We start from the raw sequence: 22,367 nt of genomic DNA, 5'->3' as shown, positions 1-22,367 counted from the left end.
CAAGATAGAGTTGGTCCTGAAAGCTCATTTCAAATTCTTCATAAAGAACTTTTTCTTATGTTTCCTGAATTCCTCTGCATATCTCCCCAATGATAAATATCTCCAGTAGACTTAAGAAACTTCAAACGATCTGATTAATAAACAGGATCAGAGTCTTAAAACCAGTCCTCCTCAATGGGACACTAGTTGGCACATCTACCCTCCAACATTAACAACTAGCACTCTTCCACTCACTTCCTTCCCAGGAACACACCTGGGAGGAGGCTATTACACTTGTGCAGTGTGATCTGGTGGCCCAGCACCCAGGAACTCTGCTCTTCATGTTGTCCCCAAGTCTCTCCCCACCGGATCATTCTTATCCACAGTCTGACCCTCATAGAATCTTAGTCTCCCTACCACAGTTTAAAATCAGTCTCAACCTTTGGCTGGCTTCCCTTTCAGCACCGCCCCCCACCCCTCCAGAAGAATGGATCTCACATGCCATAAATTCCTCACATCAAGAAATTGCCAGGGGCAGAGCCAAGATGGCGGAATAGACAAACGCTTCTGTCCAGCCCTTTTTACAACAAAGACCCGAAAAAACAAGTGAAACGAATATATTTGTGACAAGCTGGGAGCCCTGAGCATCAAAGGCAAGCTTAGACAATGAACTGAGAGGCAGGGGGAGGAAGAGGCCTTTCAGAAGTGGAGAGGAGTTACCAGTCCTGAATCGCGGGGAGCCCTCAGGCACCATTCCCGGAGCTGTAGTGGTGGTGGTGGCGGTGGCGGTGGAGGTGGCGGCGGGCTGGTACTAGCATTCAGCTGCAGTTTCCTAAGGGAGGGGCAGCCAGCCACACAGCCTGCTCACACCTCTGGAACCTGAAGAGAACGGCTCCCTACAAAAGCTAAGTACTTGCCTATATTTTACCGTGCCCCCCCCCCCGCACCCCCAAGCCAGCTTCAGCAGCCAAATCCCTGGGCCTGAGATGGACCCCAGTGTGCACCGACAGCCATCCTCCCAGCCGTGGGGAAGGAAAAAATTTGCAACTGGGGGGAAAAGATAATATCCTAGCTCCATTAACTGGGGGACAGCAGGACTGAAGCGGCTTCTGTCCAGACATAAACCATCCGTGGACCTTGAGCACCTTTCCCTTCTGCATGGACCTGTGTGGGCCTATTTCGGGAGAATACGCCCTTGTTGGCAAACTCCAACCATTTCAGCTGTGCAGTGGAGAGGTGGGTGTTTGACGTTCGACATTGCTTTGCCTATTAAACAAGGTCCTCAACTACCCACAACAAGGACCTAAGGACTGGTAGCTCCACTCAGGTCACCCAGCCACCTGCAAAAGGGGTCCAAAGATAACTGGTACCTCCCAGTCCTTATGACAAAAACTTTGGGTGCCTATGGTCCCTCTGTAGAACCCACCCACCGGGACGCTCCAGAGAACAGAGATGTGTTTTCCTCAGAGACACTTGAGAGTCGGTTCTTAGCCCCCTGCCTTGTTCAGAGTGTGACCCCCTGCTACAATCAGATACTGATATATATGCCAATCACCCCTGCCCCTCTAAGACTGTAGGACAGAGCCTGTACCACACACTTGATATAAGCTACCTGGAAACTAGAGCTGAATTCATACAAGAAAACTGAATGAACTCCTAGACTCATATACCTGATAACAGCTCTAGCCAGCTGGGGACAGTTCACCAGAGCTTCAAAGGTGAAAATAATCAAGCTAGCTCACTCAAGCAACCCATAGGAGTATACCAAAACAAAAGAAAGCAAGCATCTATGACACAGTAAGCAAGCATAAAATAATACAATAACTTCTAGATGGCTCAGAGACAACAGTCAATATCAAGTTACATAAAGAAACACGCCATGATCACCTCAACATGCTCTCAAAACAAAGAATCCAGGGATCTTCTACATGACAGTGCATTACTGGAATTACCAGATGCAGAATACAAAAGCTTAATATACAGAACCCTTCAAGACATCAGGAAAGAAATGAGGCAATATGCAGAACAAGCCAAGGAACACATAGATAAAGCAACTCAAGAAATCAGAAAGATTATTCAGGAACATAATGAAAAGTTTAATAAGCTGGAAAAATCCACAGATAGACAGCAATCAGAAATTCAGAAGATTAACAATAAAATTACAGAATTAGATAACTCAATATAAAGTCAGAGGAGCAGAACTGAGCAAGTAGAAACTACAGTTTCTGAACTTGAAGATAAATCACTTGGGACTAATATATTTGAAGACAAATCAGATAAAAGAATACAAAAAAATGAAAAAACCCCAAGAATCATGTGGGACTCTATCAAAAGAAATAACCTATGAGTGATTGAAGTACCAGAACAGGGAGGGATAACAGAAAATACAGAGAAAATTGTTGAGGATTTGGTGGCAGAAAAATTCCCTGATATTGTGAAAGGTGAGAAGATATCTATCCAAGATGCTCATCGAACTCCACATAAGGTAGATCTTAAAAGAAAGTCACCAAGACATAGTATAATCAAGCTTGCCAAAACCAAAGATAAAGAGACAATTATAAAAGCAGTGAGGGATCAAAGAAAAGTCACCTACAAAGGAGAGCTGATAAGAATAAACTTGGACTACAGGGCAGAAACCATGCAGGCAAGAAGGCAATGGGATGACATATTTCAAAAATTGAAGGAAAAAAAATTGCCTGCCAAGAATCATATATCCATCAAAACTGTCTCTTAAATTAAAAAAACCCAAAATATGAAGGTGAAATTAAGACATTTCCAGATAAACAGAAGTTGACGGAATTCGTAAAAACCAACCAAAACTACAAGAAATACTAAAGGGAGTTCTTTGGTTAGAAAATCAATAATATCAGGTATCAACCCAAGACTAGAACACTGGGCAGAGCAACCAGAAGTCAACCCAGATGTGGAAATCGAAAAAAACAAAGCAAGATTAAAAAACAACAAAAAAAGCCCAACACAGGGTAACAGCGATGTTATTATATAAAAGAAGACAATATTAAAATAATAAAGAGGGACTAAGAAATGTAATCATACAGCTTCCGTGTGGAGAGGAAGATACGGTGATACAAAGTAATAAAAGTGAGTTATAAATATAGAAAAATAGGGGTAAATAATAAGGTACCACAAAGGAGACAAACTATCTTACTCATCAAAATAAAATACAAGGGAAAAATAGAGACTCAGCAGAAACAAAATCAATAACAACAAATATGAGGAAAGGACAATATATAAAGAAAACCTACTCGGCACATAAAATTAAGTGGGAAAAGAAACAGTCAACAACACACACCAAAAGATATCAAAATGATAGCACTAAATTCATACCTATCCATAATTATCCTGAATGTAAATGGACTAAATGCACCAATAAAGAGACAGAGAGTGGCATAATGGATTAAAAAACAAGATCCAAGATCCGTCTATATGCTGCCTACAAGAGACATACCTTAGACATAGAGACTCAAACAAACAAAAGCTCAAAGGAAGGAAAAAATATATATCCAGCAAACAACAAACAAAAAAGAGTGGCAATATTAATTTCTGACAAAATCGACTTCAAAGTTAAATCCATCAGAAAGGATAAGGAAGGACACTGTATAATGATTACAGGGACAATACACCAAGAAGATATAACCATGCACCGAATGAAGGGCTACAAGATATACAAAAAAACTTTATCAGCATTGAAAAGTGAGAACGACAGCTCCACAATAATAGTAGAAGACTTTAACACACCACTTTCGGTGAAGGACAGGACATCCAGAAAGAAGCTCAATAAAGACATGGAAGATCTAAAAGCCACAATCAACCAACTTGACCTCATAGACATATACAGAACACTCCACCCAACAGAAAGCAAGTACACTTTCTTTTCTAGTGCACATGGAACATTCTCTAGAATAGACCACATATTAGGTCATAAAGGAAGCCTTAGCAGAATCCAAAACATTGAAATATTACAAAGCATCTTCTCTGACCATAAGGCCGTAAAAGTGGAAATCAAAAAGAGGAAAAGCAGGGAAAAGAAATCATACACTTGGAAACTGAACAATACCCTGCACAAAAAAGACTGGGTTGTAGAAGACATTAAGGATGGAATAAAGAAATTCATAGACTCCAATGAGAATAAAAACACTTCCTATCTGAACATTTGGGACACAGCAAAAGCAGTGCTCAGAGGTCAATTTATATCAATAAATGCACACATACAAAAAGAAGAAAGGGCCAAAATCAAAGAATTATCCCTACAACTTGAACAAAAGAAAGAGAGCAACAAAAGAAACCCACAGGCACCAGAAAAAAACAAATAATAAAAATTAGAGCTGAACTAAATGAAATAGAAAACAGAAAAACAGTTGAAAGAACTAACAAGCCCAAAAGCTGGTTTATTGAAAAAATCAACAAAATTGATAAACCAGTGGCCAAACGGACAACAGGAAAAACAGGAGAGGAAGCAAATAACCCGAATAAGAAATGAGAGGCGCGATATTACAACAGACCCAACTGAAATTAAAAGAATCATATCAGATTACTATGAAAAACTATACTCAAACAAATTTGAAAACCTAGAAGAAATGGATGAATTCCTAGAAACACAGTACCTACCTAAACTAACACAAACAGAGGCAGAACAACTAAATAGACCCATAACAAAAGCAGAGATTGAAAAGGTAATCAAAAAACTCCCAATAAAAAAAAGCCCTGGTCTGGATGGCTTCCCTGCAGAGTTCTACCAAACTTTTAGAGAAGAGTTAACACCACTACTACTAAAGGTATTTCAGAGCATAGAAAAGGATGGAATACTATCGAACTCATTCTACGAAGCCACCATATCCCTGATACCAAAACCAGGTAAGGACACCACAAGAAAAGAAAATTATAGACCTATATCCCTCATGAACATAGATGCAAAAATCCTCAACAAAATTCTAGCCAATGGAATTCAACAACATATCAAAAAAATAATTCACCGTGACCAAGTGGGATTCATACCAGTTATGCAGGGATGCCTCAACATTAGAAAAACAATTAATGTAATCCACCACATAAATAAAACAAAAGATAAGAATCACATGATTTTATCAATTGATGCAGAAAAGGCATTTGACAAAGTTCAACACCTATTCATGATAAAAACTCTCAGCAAAATAGGAACAGAAAGAAAATTCCTCAACATAATAAAAGGCATTTATACAAAGCCAACAGCCAACATCACCCTAAATGGACAGAGCCTGAAAACATTCCCACTGAGATCGGGAACCAGACAAGGATGCCCTTTATCACCACTCTTATTCAACATTGTGTTGGAGGTCCTAGTTAGAGCAATTAGGCTAGATAAAGAAAAAAAGGCATCCAGATTGGCAAGGAAGAAGTAAAAGTATCTCTATTTGCAGATCACATGCTCTTATACACAGAAAACCCTAAGGAATCCTCAAGAAAACTACTGAAACTAGTAGAAGAGTTCAGCAGAGTATTGGGATACAAGATAAACATGCAAAAATCAGTTGGATTCCTCTACACCAACAAAAAGAACATCGAAGAGGAAATCACCAAATCAATGCCATTTACACTAGCCCCCAAGAAGATATAGGAATAAATCTTACCAGAGATGTAAAAGACTTATACAAAGAAAACTACAGTACACTTCTGCAAGAAACCAAAAGAGACTTACATAAGTGGAAGAACATAGCTCGCTCGTGGATAGGAAGACTTAACAGTATAAAAATGCCTATTCTACCAAAAGTGATCTATACATTTAATGCAATTCCAATCCAAATCCCAACAACATTCTTTAATGAGATGGAGAAACAAATTACCAATTTCATATGGAAGGGAAAAAGGCCCTGGATAAATAAGGCATTACTGAAAAAGACGAACAAAGTGGGAGGCCTTACATTACCTGATTTTAGAACCTATTATACCACCACAGTAGTCAGAACAGCCTGATACTGGTACAACAACAGATACATGGACCAATGGAACAGAATTGAGAATCCAGACATAAATCTACCCGCATATGAGCAGTTGATATTTGACAAAGGCCCCAAAACAGTTAAATGGGGAAAAGACAATCTTTTTAACAAATGGTACTGGCAGAACTGGATATCCATCTGCAAAAAAATGAAACAAGACCCATACCTCACTCCATGTACAAAAACTAACTCAAAATGGATCAAAGACCTAGATATAAAATCTAAAACAATAAAGATCATGGAAGAAAAAATAGGGACAATGTTAGGAGTCCTAATACATGGCATAAACAGTATACAAAACATTTTAGAGAATGTAGAAGAAAAACTAGATAACTTGGAGCTCCTAAAAATCAAACACTTGTACTCATCCAAATACTTCACCAAAAGAATAAAAAGACTACCTACAGACTGGGAAAAAGTTTTCAGCTGTGACATTTCTGATCAGCGCCTGATCTCTAAAATCTACATGATACTGCAAAAACTCAACTACAAAAAGACAAATAACCCAATTAAAAAATGGGCAAAGATATGAATAGACACTTCACTAAATAAGACATTCAGGTATCCAACAGATACATGAGGAAATGTTCACGATCATTAGCCATTAGAGAAATGCAGATCAAAAACTACAATGAGATTTCATCTCACTCCAACAAGGCTGGCATTAATCCAAAAAACACAAAATAATAAATGTTGGAGAGGCTGTGGAGAGATTGGAATACTTCTACACTGCTGGTGGGAATGTCAAATGGTACAACCACTTTGGAAATCGATTTGGCTCTTCTTTAAAAAGCTAGAAATAGAACTATCATATGATCCAGGAATCCCACTCCTTGGAATATATCCTAGAGAAATAAGAGCCTTTACACAAACAGATATACACACACCCATGTTTACTGCAGCACTTTTTACAATAGCAAAAACATGGAAACTACCAAGATGCCCATCAATGGATGAATGGATAAGTAAGTTATGGTATAGTCACACAATGGAATACTACACATCGATAAAGAACAGTGAGGAATCTGTGAAACATTTCATAACATGGAGGAACCTGGAAGGCATTATGCTGAGTGAAATTAGTCAGTTGCAGAAGGACAAATATTGTATAAGACCACTATTATAAGAACTTGAGAAATAGTTTAAACTGAGAAGAAAACAGTCTTTTGTGGTTATGAGGTGGGGAGGGAGGGAGGGTGGGAGAGGTGTATTCACCAATTAGATAGTAGATAAAAACTACTTTAGTTGAAGGGAAAGACAGCACACAATACAGGGGAGGTCAGCACAACTGGACTAAACCAAAAGCAAAGAAGTTTCCTGAATAAACTGAATGCTTCGAAGGCCAGCGTAGCAGGGGCAGGGGTCTGGGGACCATGGTTTCAGGGGACATCTAAGTCGATTGGCATAATAAAATCTATTAAGAAAACATTCTGCATCCCACTTTGAAGAGCAGCGTCTGAGGTCTTAAACGCTAGCAAGCGGCCATCTAAGATGCATCAATTGGTCTCAACCCACCTGGATCAAAGGAGAATGAATAATACCAAGACACAATGTTATTATAAGAGCCCAAGAGACAGAAAGGGCCACATGAACCAGAGACTACATCATCCTGAGAGCAGAAGAACTGGATAGTGCCCAGGTATAACCGATGACTACCCTGACAGGGAACACAACAGAGAACCCCTGAGGGAGCAGGGGAGCAGTGGAATGCAGACCCCAAATTCTCATAAGACCAGACTTCATGGTCTGACTAAGACTAGAAGGATCCCAGTGGTCACGGCCCCCAGACCTTCTGTTGGTCCAGGACAGGAACCATTCCCGAAGCCAACTCTTCAGACATGGATTGGACTGGACAATGGGTTGGAGAGAGATGCTGGGGAGGGGTGAGCTTCTTGGATCAGGTGGACACTTGATACTATGTTGGCATCTCCTGCCTGGAGGATAGATGAGAGGGTAGAGGGGGTTAGAAGCTGGTGAAATGGACATGAAAAGAGGGAGTGGAGGGAGAGAGCGGGCTGTCTCATTAGGGGTAGAGTAATCGGGAGTGTGTAGCAAGGTGTATATGGGTTTTTGTGTGAGAGACTGACTTGATTTGTAAACTTTCACTTAAAACACAATAAAAAAAAAAGAAATTGTCCACTGTTGCTGCAACTGAGCCCAGACCACCTAGATTAGTGACCACAGTCATGTCAATGACTAATTGTAGATGTGCCTAACAAGGACAATGCTTTGACCTCCCTAGACAGTTCACCCATTCATATGGGAAAATTCACAGTTGACCTAATTTCAACTGAAAATCTCTCCTGCTGAAGCTGATTCCATTCCACCTTGTTCTATCCTTTGTAGAGACAGAAATAACTGGCCAGGATCTGCCTTAAATAACCATTCATTCCAGGGAACACTCAAAGGCACTGGGTTGTTTTTTTTTTTTTTTTTTACCAGGGAACATACATCTTATGTTATCCTTCAGCTTTCTCATCTACAGACTTCGTTTGTCCTATGTATCTACATTACTGGAAGAAGCAGATACACTGAGGGAAATGAAGTCGAGTTTTAATTCTATGTCAAAGCCAGTCTAGGAAGTCTTCTGAATTCTATTGCTGTGAACAAATTTATAAAATAGCAATAATAATTGACATTAACGAGCGTCATGGATTGAATTGTATCCTCCCAAAATATCTGTCAACTTGGCTAGGTCATGATTCCCAGTATTGTATGATTGTCTACCATTCTCTCATCTGAGGTAAGTTCCCTGTGTGTTGCAAATCCTATCACAATGATGTATTGAGATGGATCAGTGGCAGTTATACTGATGAAATCTACAAGATTAGACAGTGTAAGCCATTCTCTTTTGAGATATAAAAGAAAGTGAGCAGAGAGACAGGCGGACCTCATACCACCAAGAAAGAAGCACCGGGAGCAGAGTGCATCCTTTGGACCCAGGCTTCCTGCAAGAGAAGCTCCTTATCCAGGGGAAGATTGTTGACCTTCCTCCAGAGCCAGCAGAGAGAAAAAGCCTTCCCCTGGAGCTGATGCCCTGAATTTGGACTTCTAGCCTACTAGACTGCGAGAAAATAAATTGCTCTTTGTTAAAGCCATCCAATGTGGTATTTCTCTTATAGCAGCACTAGACAATGAGACACAAAGGTGTCATAGAGTCTGAGTCTTAGAATGCACACTGAAAACAAATTTATAAAAAACACAAACCAAAGTAGCTTTTCTTTATATTCAAGTATAACAAAGCACCTCGTTTACAAATGTCAACCTCTCCACCCCTATGTCCAGGATTTCTTATCCATGTTCGTTGCTTTATTTTTTTCTATAGCACTTATCATCTTTTGATAAATAGTATCATTGTTTTGCTCATTATGTCTCAGCTTGCTAGAGTGTAAGTTGTCCTGACATGGGGATTTCTATGGTGGTGTTCATTGCTATATCCCTGGGACCCAGAAAAATGCCTGGCAGGTAACAGGTTCTCAATAAATATTGGTTGAATGAATGAGAGGTTATTGTATCAAGTAACAGTATTATTTCTAAATCATAAATATCACATCACTCCTTGTGGTGAAATGAATTCTTTTATGTAACATTTTGTCTTTGTTCTTTGGAAAAACAGCTTGAGAGATTTTCTGCCTAAACCCTGAGGAGTTGCCTTTGCACTCTACCCCAGAGGATTTCTTGCTTTTGGCCAGTTTGATTGACATTTCTTGGGAAAACTATAAACAATTTGGCTTGATAGTTTTTGTCTGGTCCTGGGCTGCAGCCTGCCCTCTGATTGGTATGCACCTTGCAGGGATTGGTCAATAGACTACGCAAATGAACTGAAGTGTAGCCTACTATGCAAATGAAGTGTCCGTGGCTTACCGAGAAGGGATTGGTCAGTTCATGGCCACATTGGGGAAGGGCCGTGCCTTGAAATTGACAAGAAGTTTTGTATAAAAGCTGCCAATCCCACACAGGTTTTTCAGACAGATAGAAGCAGAAAGACAGGAACCAAGAAGAAACAAAAAAAGAAGAAGGCGAAAGAGAACCAGAGAGAAAGGAGGCAAGGAACTTACTAAAAGAGCTACAACAGGGGTTAAGGGCTGTAACACTGAAGCAGCGACAGGCCTGGAAGGGGCCCTGTGGCAGTCAGCGTTTACAGATGGCAGGGCTGAGAGGAGCTGAGAGAACTGTCCTGCACTGCAGAAGGGGGGGGGTGTGCTCTGCTCTGGGAAACCTTCCAGACTTTGCATTCTTTCTGGTCCTCAGTTGTAGCCTGTTGATCCTGATCCCAAGTTGTACCCTGTTGCTTTCTTCATAAACCACTTAACTGTAAGTATCGTCTGTGAGTTCTTTGTGGTCACTGCAGTGGATTACTGAACCCAGAAGAGAAGTACAGAGTGTCATGGGATGGATGGCTGCTGTCAGAATTGGTAAAGGTTTGGAGAATGGTGGTATGTCTGATCTCCACCTCATAGGGATCAGCCTTATGCTGATACTGATCTTGATTCTTCTCTCTCTCGCTGAAGTCAGAGGAGGTCTGACACCACACCATTTTTGTACTCCTCTACTTTCAATCTTTCCCCTCCTGAACCTAGTGCTCATTACTAGGCATGTAAAGCTGCTCCTGCTGAGGTTGAACCATCTTTCCAGCTTCACCCCCAGTCTTCTACACATCATGCTGGAATCCAGACACCCAGGATCCTCACACTAGGCCTCCTGCCTGGAGTGACTCACCCCCTACCTGACAAATGCCAGCTGACCATGAGCAAAAAAAGAAAAAAGCACCATGCCTGTGGAGCCTTCACTGAAATCCCATCCCCACCCAAAATCAGGCCCTGTCTCTCCACTTCCATGGCAACCAACACATCCCTCCAGTACAGATTGTCACACACTGTCAATATTTGACTATTGTGTGTTTCATCCACTGGCAAGACCTCCTGAGCACAGAGCACATTGTGGCTGCAACCCCGGTGTCTAGCACAGAAAAGGATTCAAAATTATTTCACCTGAAACTGAATCCAAAGCACTGGGGGAAGGGAAGAGAGAATACCACTTTAATGTGACCTGGCATCCATCTTCTCACCACACTGTCCACACAGATACGTGAGCAAGTGCAATGGCAAGACAAAGAGAGCAGCTCACTCCACTATGCTAGCTTGAACCAGAAGGGCCCATATTCTTCATTAATGTAGGCTACTAAAGCCATGTAAATCACAAAAACTAGAATATTGTCATCCACACGACCATAGGTTCAAATTAGGAGCCAATAAAAATCTAGATAATATTTTAAGTATATATGTATGCATTTAAAAAAGACAAAGTTAAGTACTATAATGGAATGTGAACAGACCTGAAGTTAGAAAACAAAAAGGAGAGAACACGCTTGGCATTTTTCAAGCCAAAAGGACTGAAGAAAAAATTCAAGCCTTGAGTTCCTATACTGCAGGAATCTATGGGAAAAATATTGAACAACACAGGAAGCATCAAAAGAAGATGAAAGGAATACACAGAGTCACTGTACCAAAAAGAACTGGTCAGCGTTCAACCATTTCAGGAGGTAACTTATGATAAAAAACTGATGGTATTGAAGGAAGAAGTATAAGCAGCACCAAACGCATTGGTAAAAAATAAGGCTCCAAGCCCTTTGGGGCTTCCTGGATTGCAGAGAACATCCAGGTATGGAAGAGGAAGTGCTTTGTACCTAATAAGGAAGGTCAACACTGCAGTCAGAAGAGGGCCTCTCTTCCTTCCCCTTGCTTTCCACAAACAGTTGAGCGAACCAGAACTTTGAGTGATGATGGCTGGGAATTCAATCCTGCTGGCTGCTGTGTCTGTTCTCTCTGCCTATCAGCAAAGTTATTTTGCTTTTCTGATTGGAAAGGCGAGATTAAAATACAAAGTCACACCCTCAGCAGTTACCAGGTCACCAGAATTTGAGAGAGTATTCTGTGCACAACAAAACTGTGTGGAGTTTCATCCCATATTTATAGTTGCATTCTGGATGGCTGGGTGGTATTTAAAGATAAAATAGTGTTAACTAGTTACATTTAACGTGAAAACAGCATGTACAAGCATTAAGGGGGAAGGGAAGAGAAAAGGTTAGAGGTGCTGCCTTAGTTTCTTGGCAATATTGAGGTCAAGGTATTCATCCAGAAAGCTGTTTGCAGTGCCCATGGTGCCTAGGATGATTGACACAGCCAAAGATGAAGAAACAGAAGATTTTTATCAGCTGCCACAGTCTGAAATTGATCAAAGATGCAATCAGGATGCATTGATAATTACTGGCGATTGCAATGCGAAAGTTGGAAACAAAGAAGAAGGATCAGTAGCTGGAAACTATGGCCTTGGTGATAGAAACAATACCAGAGATCGAATGATAGAATTTTCCAAGACCAACGACTTCTTCATTGCAAATACCTTCTTTCACCAACATAAACGGCGACTATACACATGGGCCTCACCAGATGGAACACACAGAAATCAAATTGACTACATCTGTGGAAAGAGACGATGGAAAAGCTCATTATCATCAGTCAGAACAAGGCCAGGGACCGACTGTGGAACAGACCATTGATTGCTCATATGCAAGTTCAAGCTGAAACTGAAGAAAATCAGAGCAAGTCCACAAGACCAAAATATGACCTTGAGTATATCCCACCTGAATTTAGAGACCATCTGAAGAATAGGTTTGGTGCACTGAACACTAGTGACTGAAGACCAGACAAGTTGTGAAATGACATCAAGGACATCATCCATGAAGAAAGCAAGAGGTCACTGAAAAGACAGGAAAGAAAGAAAAGACCAAGGTAGATGTCAGAGGAGACTCTGAAACTTGCTCTTGAGCGTCGAGCAGCTAAACCAAAAGAAAGAATTCATGAAGTAAAAGAAGTGAACAGAAGATTTTAAAGGGCCTCTTGAGAAGACAAAATAAAGTATTATAATGACATGTGCAAAGAGCTAAAGATGGAAAACCAAAAGGGAAGAACACACTCGGCGTTTCTCAAGCTGAAAAAACTGAAGAAAAAATTCAAGCCTCGAGTTGCAATAGTGAAGGATTCCATGTGGAAAATATTAAATGATGCAGGAAGCATCAAAAGAAGATGGAAGGAATACACAGTCATTATACCAAAAAGAATTAGTCGATATTCAACCATTTCAAGAGGTGGCATATGATCAGGAACTGATGGTACTGAAGGAAAAAGTCCAAGCTGCTCTGAAGGCATCGGTGAAAAACAAGGCTCCAGGAATTGATGGAATATCAATTGAGATGTTTCAACAAACAGATGCAGCGCTGGAGGTGCTCACTTGTCTATGCCAAGAAATACAGAAGACAGCTTCCTGGCCAACTGATTGGAAGAGATCCGTATTTATGCCTATTACCAAGAAAGGTGATCCAACCGAATGCAGAAATTATAGAACAATATCATTAATATCACACGCAAGCAAAATTCTGCTGAAGATCATTCAAAAATGGCTGCAGCAGTATATCGACAGGGAATTGCCAGAAATTCAGGCCAGTTTCAGAAGAGGACGTGGAACCAGGGATATGATTGCTGATGTCAGATGGATCCTGGCTGAATGCAGAGAATACCAGAAGGATGTTTACCTATGTTTTATTGACTATGCAAAGGCATTTGACTGTGTGGATCATAACAAACTATGGATAACACTGCAAAGGATGGGAATTCCAGAACACTTAATTGTGCTCGTGAGGAACCTATACATAGACCAAGAGGCAGTTGTTTGGACAGAACAAGGGAATACTGATTGGTTTAAAGTCAGGAAAGGTGTGCGTCAGGGTTGTATTCTTTCACCATACCTATTTAATCTGTATGCTGAACAAATAATCCGAGAAGCTGGACTATATTAAGAAAAGTGGGGCATCAAGATTGGAGGAAGACTCATTAACAACCTGCGTTATGCAGATGACACAACCTTGCTTGCTGAAAGTGAAAGACCTGAAGCACTTACTAATGAAGATCAAAGACCATGCCTTCAGTATGGATTACACCTCAACATAAAGAAAACAAAAATCCTCACAACTGGACCAATGAACAACATCATGATAAACGGAGAAAAGATTGAAGTTGTCAAGGATTTCATTTCACTTGGATCCACAATCCACAGCCATGGAAGCAGCAGTCAAGAAATCAAAAGACGCATTGCATTGGGTAAATCTGGTGCAAAGGACCTCTTTAAAGTGCTGAAGAGCAAAGATGTCACCTTGAAGACTAAGGTGCGCCTGACCCAAGCCATGGTATTTTCAATCACATCATATGCACGTGAAAGCTGGACAATGAATAAGGAAGACCGAAGAATTGATGCCTTTGAATTGTGGTGTTGGCAAAGAATATTCAATATACCATGGACAGCCAAAAGAACGAACAAATCTGTCTTGCAAAAAGCACGACCAGAATGCTCCTTGGAAGCAAGGATGGCGAGACTGCGTCTTACATACTTTAGACATGTTGTCAGGAGGGATCAGTCCCTGGAGAAGGACATCATGCTTGGCAGAGTACAGGGTCAACAGAAAAGAGGAAGACCCTCAACGAGGTGGATTGACACAGTGGATGCAACAATGAGCTCAAGCATAACAACGATTGTAAAGATGGCACAGGATCGGGCAGTGTTTCATTCTGTTGTGCATAGGATCGCTATGAGTCGGAACAGACTTGACAGCACCTAACAACGACAATAGTTAAATTTAAAAAATAAAAGTCTTACTTTGTTTTTCTTGGGAAAAAAAAAAAGAAGGCTCCAAGAATTGACAAAATACCAATTGAGATGTTTCAACAAATGGATATAACACTGGAACCACTCACTCATCTATGCCAGGAAATTTGGAAGACTGATATGTGGTCACCTGATTGGAAGAGATCCATATTTGTGCCCATTCTAAAGAAAGGTAATCCAACAGAATGCAGAAATTATTGAACAATATCATTAATATCACACTCAAGTAAATTTATGCTGAAGATAATTAAAAAACAGTTGCAGAAGTACATTGACAGGAAATTGCCACATATTCAAGCCAGATTCAGATGAGGATATAGAACATGGGATATCATTGCTGATGTCAGATAGATCTTGGCTGAAAGCAGAAAATATGAGAAAAATGTTTATCTGTGTTTTATTGACTATGGAAAGCATTCTACTGTGTGGATTATAACAAATTCTGGATAACATTGTGAAGAATGGGAACTCCAGAACACTTAATTTTGCTCATGAGGAACCTGTACTTACACCAAGAGGCAGCTGTTCGAACAGAATATGGTAATACTGCATGCTTAAAGTCAGGAAACGTGTGCATGAGGGTTGTATCCTTTCACCATACTTATTCAATCTGTATGCTGAGCAAATAATCTGGGAAGCTAGATTATATGAAGAAAATCACAGGATCATAATTGGAGGAAGACTCATTAACAACCTGTGATATGCAGATGACACAACCTTGCTTGCCGAAAGTGAAGAGGACTTGAAGCACTCACTGATGAAGATTAAAGACTGCAGCTTTCAGTATGGTTTACACTTCAACATAAAGAAAACAAAAATCCTTACAACTGGACCAATAACCAACATCTTGACAGAGAAAAGATTGACGTCGTCAAGGATTTCATTTTATTTGGATCCACAATCAATGCCCATGGAAGCAGCAGACAAGAAATCAAATGATATATTGCATTATGCAAATCTGCTGCAAAAGACCTTTTTCAAAAGGGAAAAAGTAAAGATGTTACTTTGAGAACTAAGGTGTGCCTGGCCTAAGTCATGGTGTTTTCGATTGCCTCATATGATGTGAAATCTGGACAACTAATAAGGAAGACTGAAGAAGAATTGATGCCTTTGAATTACAGTACTGATGAAGAATATTGAATATACCATGGACTGCCAGCAGAAGGAACAAATCTATCTTGGAAGAAGTACAGCCAGAATGCTCCTTAGAAGCAAGGATGGCGAAACTTCATCTCATGTGTTATCAGCAGGGAGCAGTCCCTGGAGAAGGTCATCATTTTTGGTAATGTAGAGAAAAAGTGAAAAAGAGAAAGACCCTCAACGGGATGGCTGCAACAGTGGGCTCAAACATAATGTTATGGATTGAATTGTGGTCCCCCAAAATGTGTGTTAACTTGGTTAGGCCATGATTCCCACTATTGTGTGGCTGTCCACCATTTTGTGATCTAATGTGATGATTCTATGTGTTGCAAATCCTAACCTCTTGATGTTAATGAGTCAGGATTAAACACAGTTATGTTAATGAGGCAGGAATCAATCTACAGGATTAGGTTGTATTCTGAGTCAATCTTTTTTGAGATAAAAAAGAGAGAAGTGAGCAGAGAGGAGAGAGACCTCATACCACCAAGAAATAAGAGCTGGGAGGGAGTGCATCCTTTGGACCCAGGGTCCCTGCACTGAGAAACTCCTAGACCAGGGGAAGATTGATGACAAGGACTTTCCCCTAGAACTGACAGAGAGAGAAAGCATTCCCTGGGAGCTGTCACCCTGAATTTAGATATCTAGCTTCTAGACTGTGAGAGAATAAATTTCTGTTTGTTAAAGCCATCCACTTGGGTGTTTCTATTATAGCAGCACTAGATAGCCAATGCAGAATGTGACACTGGAAGAATGCGGTGCTGCTCTAACAGATACCTAAAATGTGAAAGCAATTGTGAAACTGTGAATGGGTAGAGGCTGGAAGTTTTAAAGTGCCTAACGCTAAAAGCCTAGATTGCCTTGAAGAGACTGTTAGTGGAATTATGAACATCTAAAACAACTCTGGTGAGGACTCAGAAGGAAGTGAAGATAGCTGTAACACCACAGACGGAGAAGATGAAGGAACAGCGGAGAAATAGCGGCAGCACAACCAGGAGATTGGCACAAGAAAGTGCTTGAGCCAACCCACAGAGCAAGAGAGCTGAGTGCCTTTGTGCGAGAAACTTCCTGGCAGAGTGCAGTGCCTCCAGGCCCTTATAGGTGGAGTTAGACTTGCCGACCCATGGAGCAAAAGAGCTGAGTGCCTTCCAGGCACTTACTGGCAGAGTGGGGTGCCTCCAGGCACTTATCAGTAGAGCTAAAGAGCTTTGGAGCACTTGCCTGACCAGGGCAGAGGCTGGGTTGGCCCAAGGGCCTGAAGGGCCAAGATGCCAAGGAATTAGGAAGAAGAAGCTAAAGAGACAAGGAATACAGGAAACAGGGCTGCCTCAGTCTCAAAGGGTAGGACTATGACCTCTGGGGTCTCTCAAAGGATGGAGAAATGGCCTCTGAGATTTCAAAGAGTGGAACCACAGGCTCCTAAGTTTCAACAGATCTTCACCAACTCTGTTCAGGAGTGTGGGGCTGCCATTCATGATGGCCAGCAGGATGGGGCCACATCCACTGCCCAAAGCTGAGGGTGGGAGCTGCCATGCCCAAACGGTAGAAAAACAGAGCCTGCCAGGGCCGAGAGGGTAGGGTTGCCACTCATATGGACTAGGAGAACGAGGCCACTGAAATAAGAGGGAGCAGAGTTGCCATTCCAGTGAGCCTGGAAGGCAGAGCTGAAGCCCAGGGCTGAGAGACCTCCACCCAGAATCTGGAGACTGTGGCCAACACCCAGAGACTGGAGGGCAGGGTCATTGCTTAAATGCGCTCAGGGAACAGAGGATTATTTTCAAGGCTTGAGAGCTAATGTAAAGTGTTCTGCTGACTTGCTTGGTGCTTGTTATCCCTTCTTTCTCTCCAATTTCTCCCATTTGTAATGGAAATGTCTAGCTTGTGGCAGTTCCACCATTGTACTTTGGAAGCAGATAACTTGTATTCTAGATTTCACAGACGAAGAAGAATTTTTGGAATTTGGACTTGAGTTGATTTAGGGCTTTTGGGATGATGTGTTTTACACTCGCAAGGACATGAATTCTGTGGGGCTAAAGGGTGGAATGTTACAGATTGAATGGTGTCCTTCTACGATGTGTGTTATTTTGGGTAGGCCATGATTCCCAGTATTGTGTGGTTGTCCACCATTTTGTGATCTGATGTGATTATGCCGTGTGTTGCAAATCTAACCTCTAAGATGTTAATAAAGCAGGATTAGAGGCAATTATGTTAATGAGGCAGGAATCCATCTACAGGATTAGGTTGTATCTTGAGTCAATCTCTTTTGAGATATAAAAGAGAGGAGCAAGCAGAGAGGAAACAGACCTCACATTACCAAGAAACAAGAGCTGGGAGCGAGCAGGTCCTTTGGACCTGGACTGATGACAAGGACCTCCCCCAGAACCAAAAGAGAGGTAAAGCATTCCCCTGGACCTGGAGCCCTGAATGCAGACTTCTAGCCTTCTAGACTGTGAGAGAATAAATTTCTCTTTGTTAAAGCCATCTGCTTGTGGTATTTCTGTTATAGCAGCACTACATAACTAAGACACATAGTAACAATTGGGAGGATGGCATAGGGCAAAGCAGTGATTTGTTATGTTGTACATAGGTTGGAACCAACTCACTGTATATTTATATTTTTCACACTGAGAAAACATTATACAGAAATTATACGTAGGATTATAAAAGGATCAAGCATTTTAAAGGAACATAGGTTTTCTCTGAGACAAAGGCTACAGAGGAGGAAGTGCATGAACACGACTTTCTGCAAGAATCCAGGTTCACACGCTTAGAACAGCCATTGTGGAGTATTCAGAAGATGAAATAATGGGTTAGCAATCAGATGGCAGAGAAAAGAGTGAGTGATGAGACCAGAAGAACTAGATAGTGCCCAGCTGCCACTACCGACCATTCTGAGCAGAAACACAAGAGAAGGTACCGGATAGAATGGGAGAAAATGTAGAACAAAACTCAAATTCCTAAAAAAAAAAAAAAAGCAAGCTAAAACAGTATGTGTACTGTTTAATGAGAAGCTAGTCTGTTCTGTAAGCCTTCATTTAAAGGCCAATAAAAAATAAGTAAATAAGCAAGATCTACTGGACCAATAGAGACTAGAATAACCCCCAAGACTACCGCCCTAAGATAACATTTGAATTTGGAAGTGAAGCCACTCCCACAGGTCAACTTTCAGCCAAATAATAGATTGGTTTATAAAATAAACAATATCACCTGTGAGTAATATGTCCCTTAAACACTCAACTATATAAAACCAAACAGTCGTTTACCCCCAAAGCAAAGAAGGCAAGCAGGGTGAGGGATGCTAGATCAATGGAAACAGAATGGAAACAATGAGAATGCCAACACATTGTGAAAACTGTCACAGAACAATTTGTATAAAAATTGTTAAATGGAAACCTAATTTCCTGTGTAAACTTTCACCTAAAACACAATAAAATATATATTAAAAAAAAAAAGTGCCCACAAGAAAACTTCTAGAGCTAACAGAGGATTTTAGCAAAGTTGCAGATCAACAAACAAAAATCAGTTGGGTTTCTATACATCAGTAGTGAGAAATCTGAACAGGAAATTAGGGAAACAATTCCATTTACAATATCATCTAAGAGAATAAAATACCTAGGAATAAATCTAACCAGGGATGTGAAGTACTTGTACAATGAAAACTATAAAACACTGCTGAAAGAGATTAAAGAAGACTTAAATAAATAGATGTTCCAGATTCGTGGATTGGAGGACTTAATATTGTTAAGACGTCAATACTACCCAAAGTGATCTACAGATTTTGTTTAGCAGCCAAGTCAAGTTTTTTTACTGGTGGGTACATGAAGCCCCGGTAGTACAGTGGTTAGGAGCTTGGCTACTAAACAAAAAGCTTGGCAGTTCAAATTAACCTGCCACTCCTGAGAAACCCTATGGGGCAATTCTACTCTGTCCTATAGGGTTGCTGTGAGTTAGAATTAACTTGACAGCAATGGGTTTAGTTTTTCAGACACAGCTAACAGTAATCAAAACAGCCTGCTATTGGTATAATAAAAGAGACATAGACCAATGGAATAAAATTGAGAGTCCAGAAATAAACCCACATATCTATAGCCAAATGATTTTTAAAAACAATTTTTATTGTGCTTTAAGTGAAAGTTTACAAATCCAGTCAGTCTTTCATATAAAAACTTACATACACCTTGCAACATGCTCCCAATGAGACAACCCGTGCTCTCCCTCCACTCTCTCTTTTCGTGTCCATTTCACCAGGTTCTAACCTCCTCTACCCTCGCATCTCCCTTCCAGACAGGTGATGCCAACATAGACTCATGCGTCCACCTGATCCAAGAAGCTCACACCTCACCAGCATCCCTCTCCATCCCATTGTCCAGTCCAATCCCTGTCTGAAGAGTTGGCTTTGGGAATGGTTCCTATCCTAGGCCAACAGAAGGTCTCGGGGCCATAATCATCAGGGTCCTTCTAGTCTCAGTCAGACCATTAAGTCTGGTCTTTTTATGAGAATTTGGGGTCTGTATCCCACTGCTCTCCTGTTCCCTCAGGGACTTTCTGTTGTGTTCCCTGTCAGAGCAGTCATTAGTTATAGCCAGGCACCATCTAGTTCTTCTGGTCTCAGGCTGATGTAGTCTCTGGTTTATGTGGCCCTCTCTGTCTCTTCTAACCCCCTCTACCCTCTCATCTACCCTCCAGGCAGGAGATACCAACATAGTCTCAAGTGTCCCCCTGATCCAAGAAGCTCACTCCTCACCAGCATCCCTCTGCAACCCATTGTGAAAATTTGGGGTCTGCATCCCACCAGGGTCCTTCTAGTCTCAGTCAGACCATTAAGTCATTAATGAGAATTTGGGGTCTGCATCCCACTGCTCTTCTGCTCCCTCAGGGGTTCTCTGTTGTGTTCCCTCTCAGGGCAGTCATTGGTTATACCTGGGCACCATCTAGTTCTTCTGGTCTCAGGATGATGTAGTCTCTGGTTCTCGTGGCCCTTTCTGTCTCTTGGGCTTGTGTCCTTGGTGTTCTTCATTCTCCTTTGATCCAGGTGGGTTGAGACCAATTGATGCATCTTAGATGGCTGCTTGCTAGCGTTAAAGACCCCAGATGCCACACTTCAAAGTGGGATGCAAAATGTTTTCTTAATAGATTTTATTATGCCAGTTGACTTAGATGTCTCCTGAAACCATGGTGCCCAGACCCCTGCCCCTGCTACACTGGCCTTCGAAGCATTCCGTTCATTCAGGAAACCTCTTTGTTTTTGGTTTAGTCCAGCTGTGCTTACCTCCCGTGTATTGTGTGTAGTCTTTCCCTTCACCTAAAGTAGCTCTTATCTAACAACTAATTAGTGAATACTCCAATCCCACCCTCCCTCCTCTCGTAATCACAAAAGAATGTTTTCTTCTCAGGTTAAACTATTTCTCAAGTTCTTAAAATAGTGGTCTTACATAATATTTGTCCTCCTGCAACTGATTAATTTCACTCAGCATAATGCCTTCCAGGTTCCTCCATGTTATGAAATGTTTCACAGATTCCTCATTGTTCTTTATCAATGCATAGTATTCCATTGTGTGAATATACCATAATTTAATTATCCATTCATCTGTTAATGGGCACCTTGGTTGCTTCCATCTTTTTGCTATTGTAAACAGTGCTGCAATAAACGTGGGTGTGCATATATCTGTTCATGTAAAAGCTCTTATTTCTCTAGGATATATTCCGAGAAGTGGGATTGCTAGGTAGTATGGTAGTTCTATTTCTAGCTTTTTAAGAAAGCACCAAATCGATTTCCAAAGTGGTTGTACCATTTTACATTCCCACCAGTAGTGCAGAAGAGTTCCAATCTCTCCGCAGCCTCTCCAAAATTTATTATTTTGTGTTTTTTGGATTAATGCCAGCTTTGTTGGAGTGAGATGAAATCTCATTGTAGTTTTGATCTGCATTTCTCTAATGGCCAATGATAGTGAACATTTCCTCATGTATCTGTTCGCTACCTGAATGTCTTCTTTAGTGAAGTGTCTATTCATATCTTTTGCCCACTTTTTAATTGGGTTATTTGTCTTTTCGTAGTTGAGTCTTGCAGTATCATGTAGATTTTAGAGATCAGGCTCTGATTGGAAATGTCATAGCTAAAAACTTTTTCCCAGTCTGTAGATAGTCTTTTTACTCTTTTGGTGAAGTCTTTGGATGAGCATAGGTGTTTGATTTTTAGGAGCTCCCAGCTATCTAGTTTTTCTTCTGCATTCTTAATAATGTCTTATATACTGTTTATGCCATATATTAGGGCTCCTAACATTGTCCCTATTTTTTCTTCCATGATCTTTATAGTTTCAGATTTATATTTAGGTTTTTGACCCATTTTGAGCTCGTTTTTGTGCATGGAGTGAGGTATGGGTCTTGTTTCATGTTTTTGCAAATGGATATCCAGTTATGCCAACACCATTTGTTAAAAAGACTGTCTTTTCCCCATTTAACTGTTTCAGGGCCTTTGTCAAAAATCAAATGCTCATATGTGGATGGATTTATGTCTGGATTCTCAATTCTGTTCCATTGGTC

General features: G+C 40.9%; 1 protein-coding gene across 1 annotated transcript; it reads left to right on the top strand.

The window, feature by feature from the left end:
- The first annotated feature begins 11,674 nt into the window (after positions 1 to 11,674).
- On the top strand, positions 11,675 to 11,988 carry LOC135232702 (microsomal glutathione S-transferase 2-like). The gene has a single exon (XM_064293223.1). It carries the CDS (start codon positions 11,752 to 11,754, stop codon positions 11,986 to 11,988), a length of 237 nt encoding a protein of 78 aa, XP_064149293.1. The 5' UTR covers positions 11,675 to 11,751.
- The last annotated feature ends 10,379 nt before the right edge of the window (positions 11,989 to 22,367 follow it).

This window comes from Loxodonta africana, chromosome 11, assembly GCF_030014295.1.
Source record: "Loxodonta africana isolate mLoxAfr1 chromosome 11, mLoxAfr1.hap2, whole genome shotgun sequence".
Taxonomy (NCBI): Eukaryota; Metazoa; Chordata; class Mammalia; order Proboscidea; family Elephantidae; genus Loxodonta; species Loxodonta africana.
Note: the sequence above shows the minus strand (reverse complement) of the source record. Positions and strands in the feature narration are given on the sequence as shown.

Coding starts and splice junctions, on each gene's coding strand:
- LOC135232702 (XM_064293223.1), top strand. CDS start 11,752: ATGATGGCTGGGAATTCAATCCTGCTGGCTGCTGTGTCTGTTCTCTCT.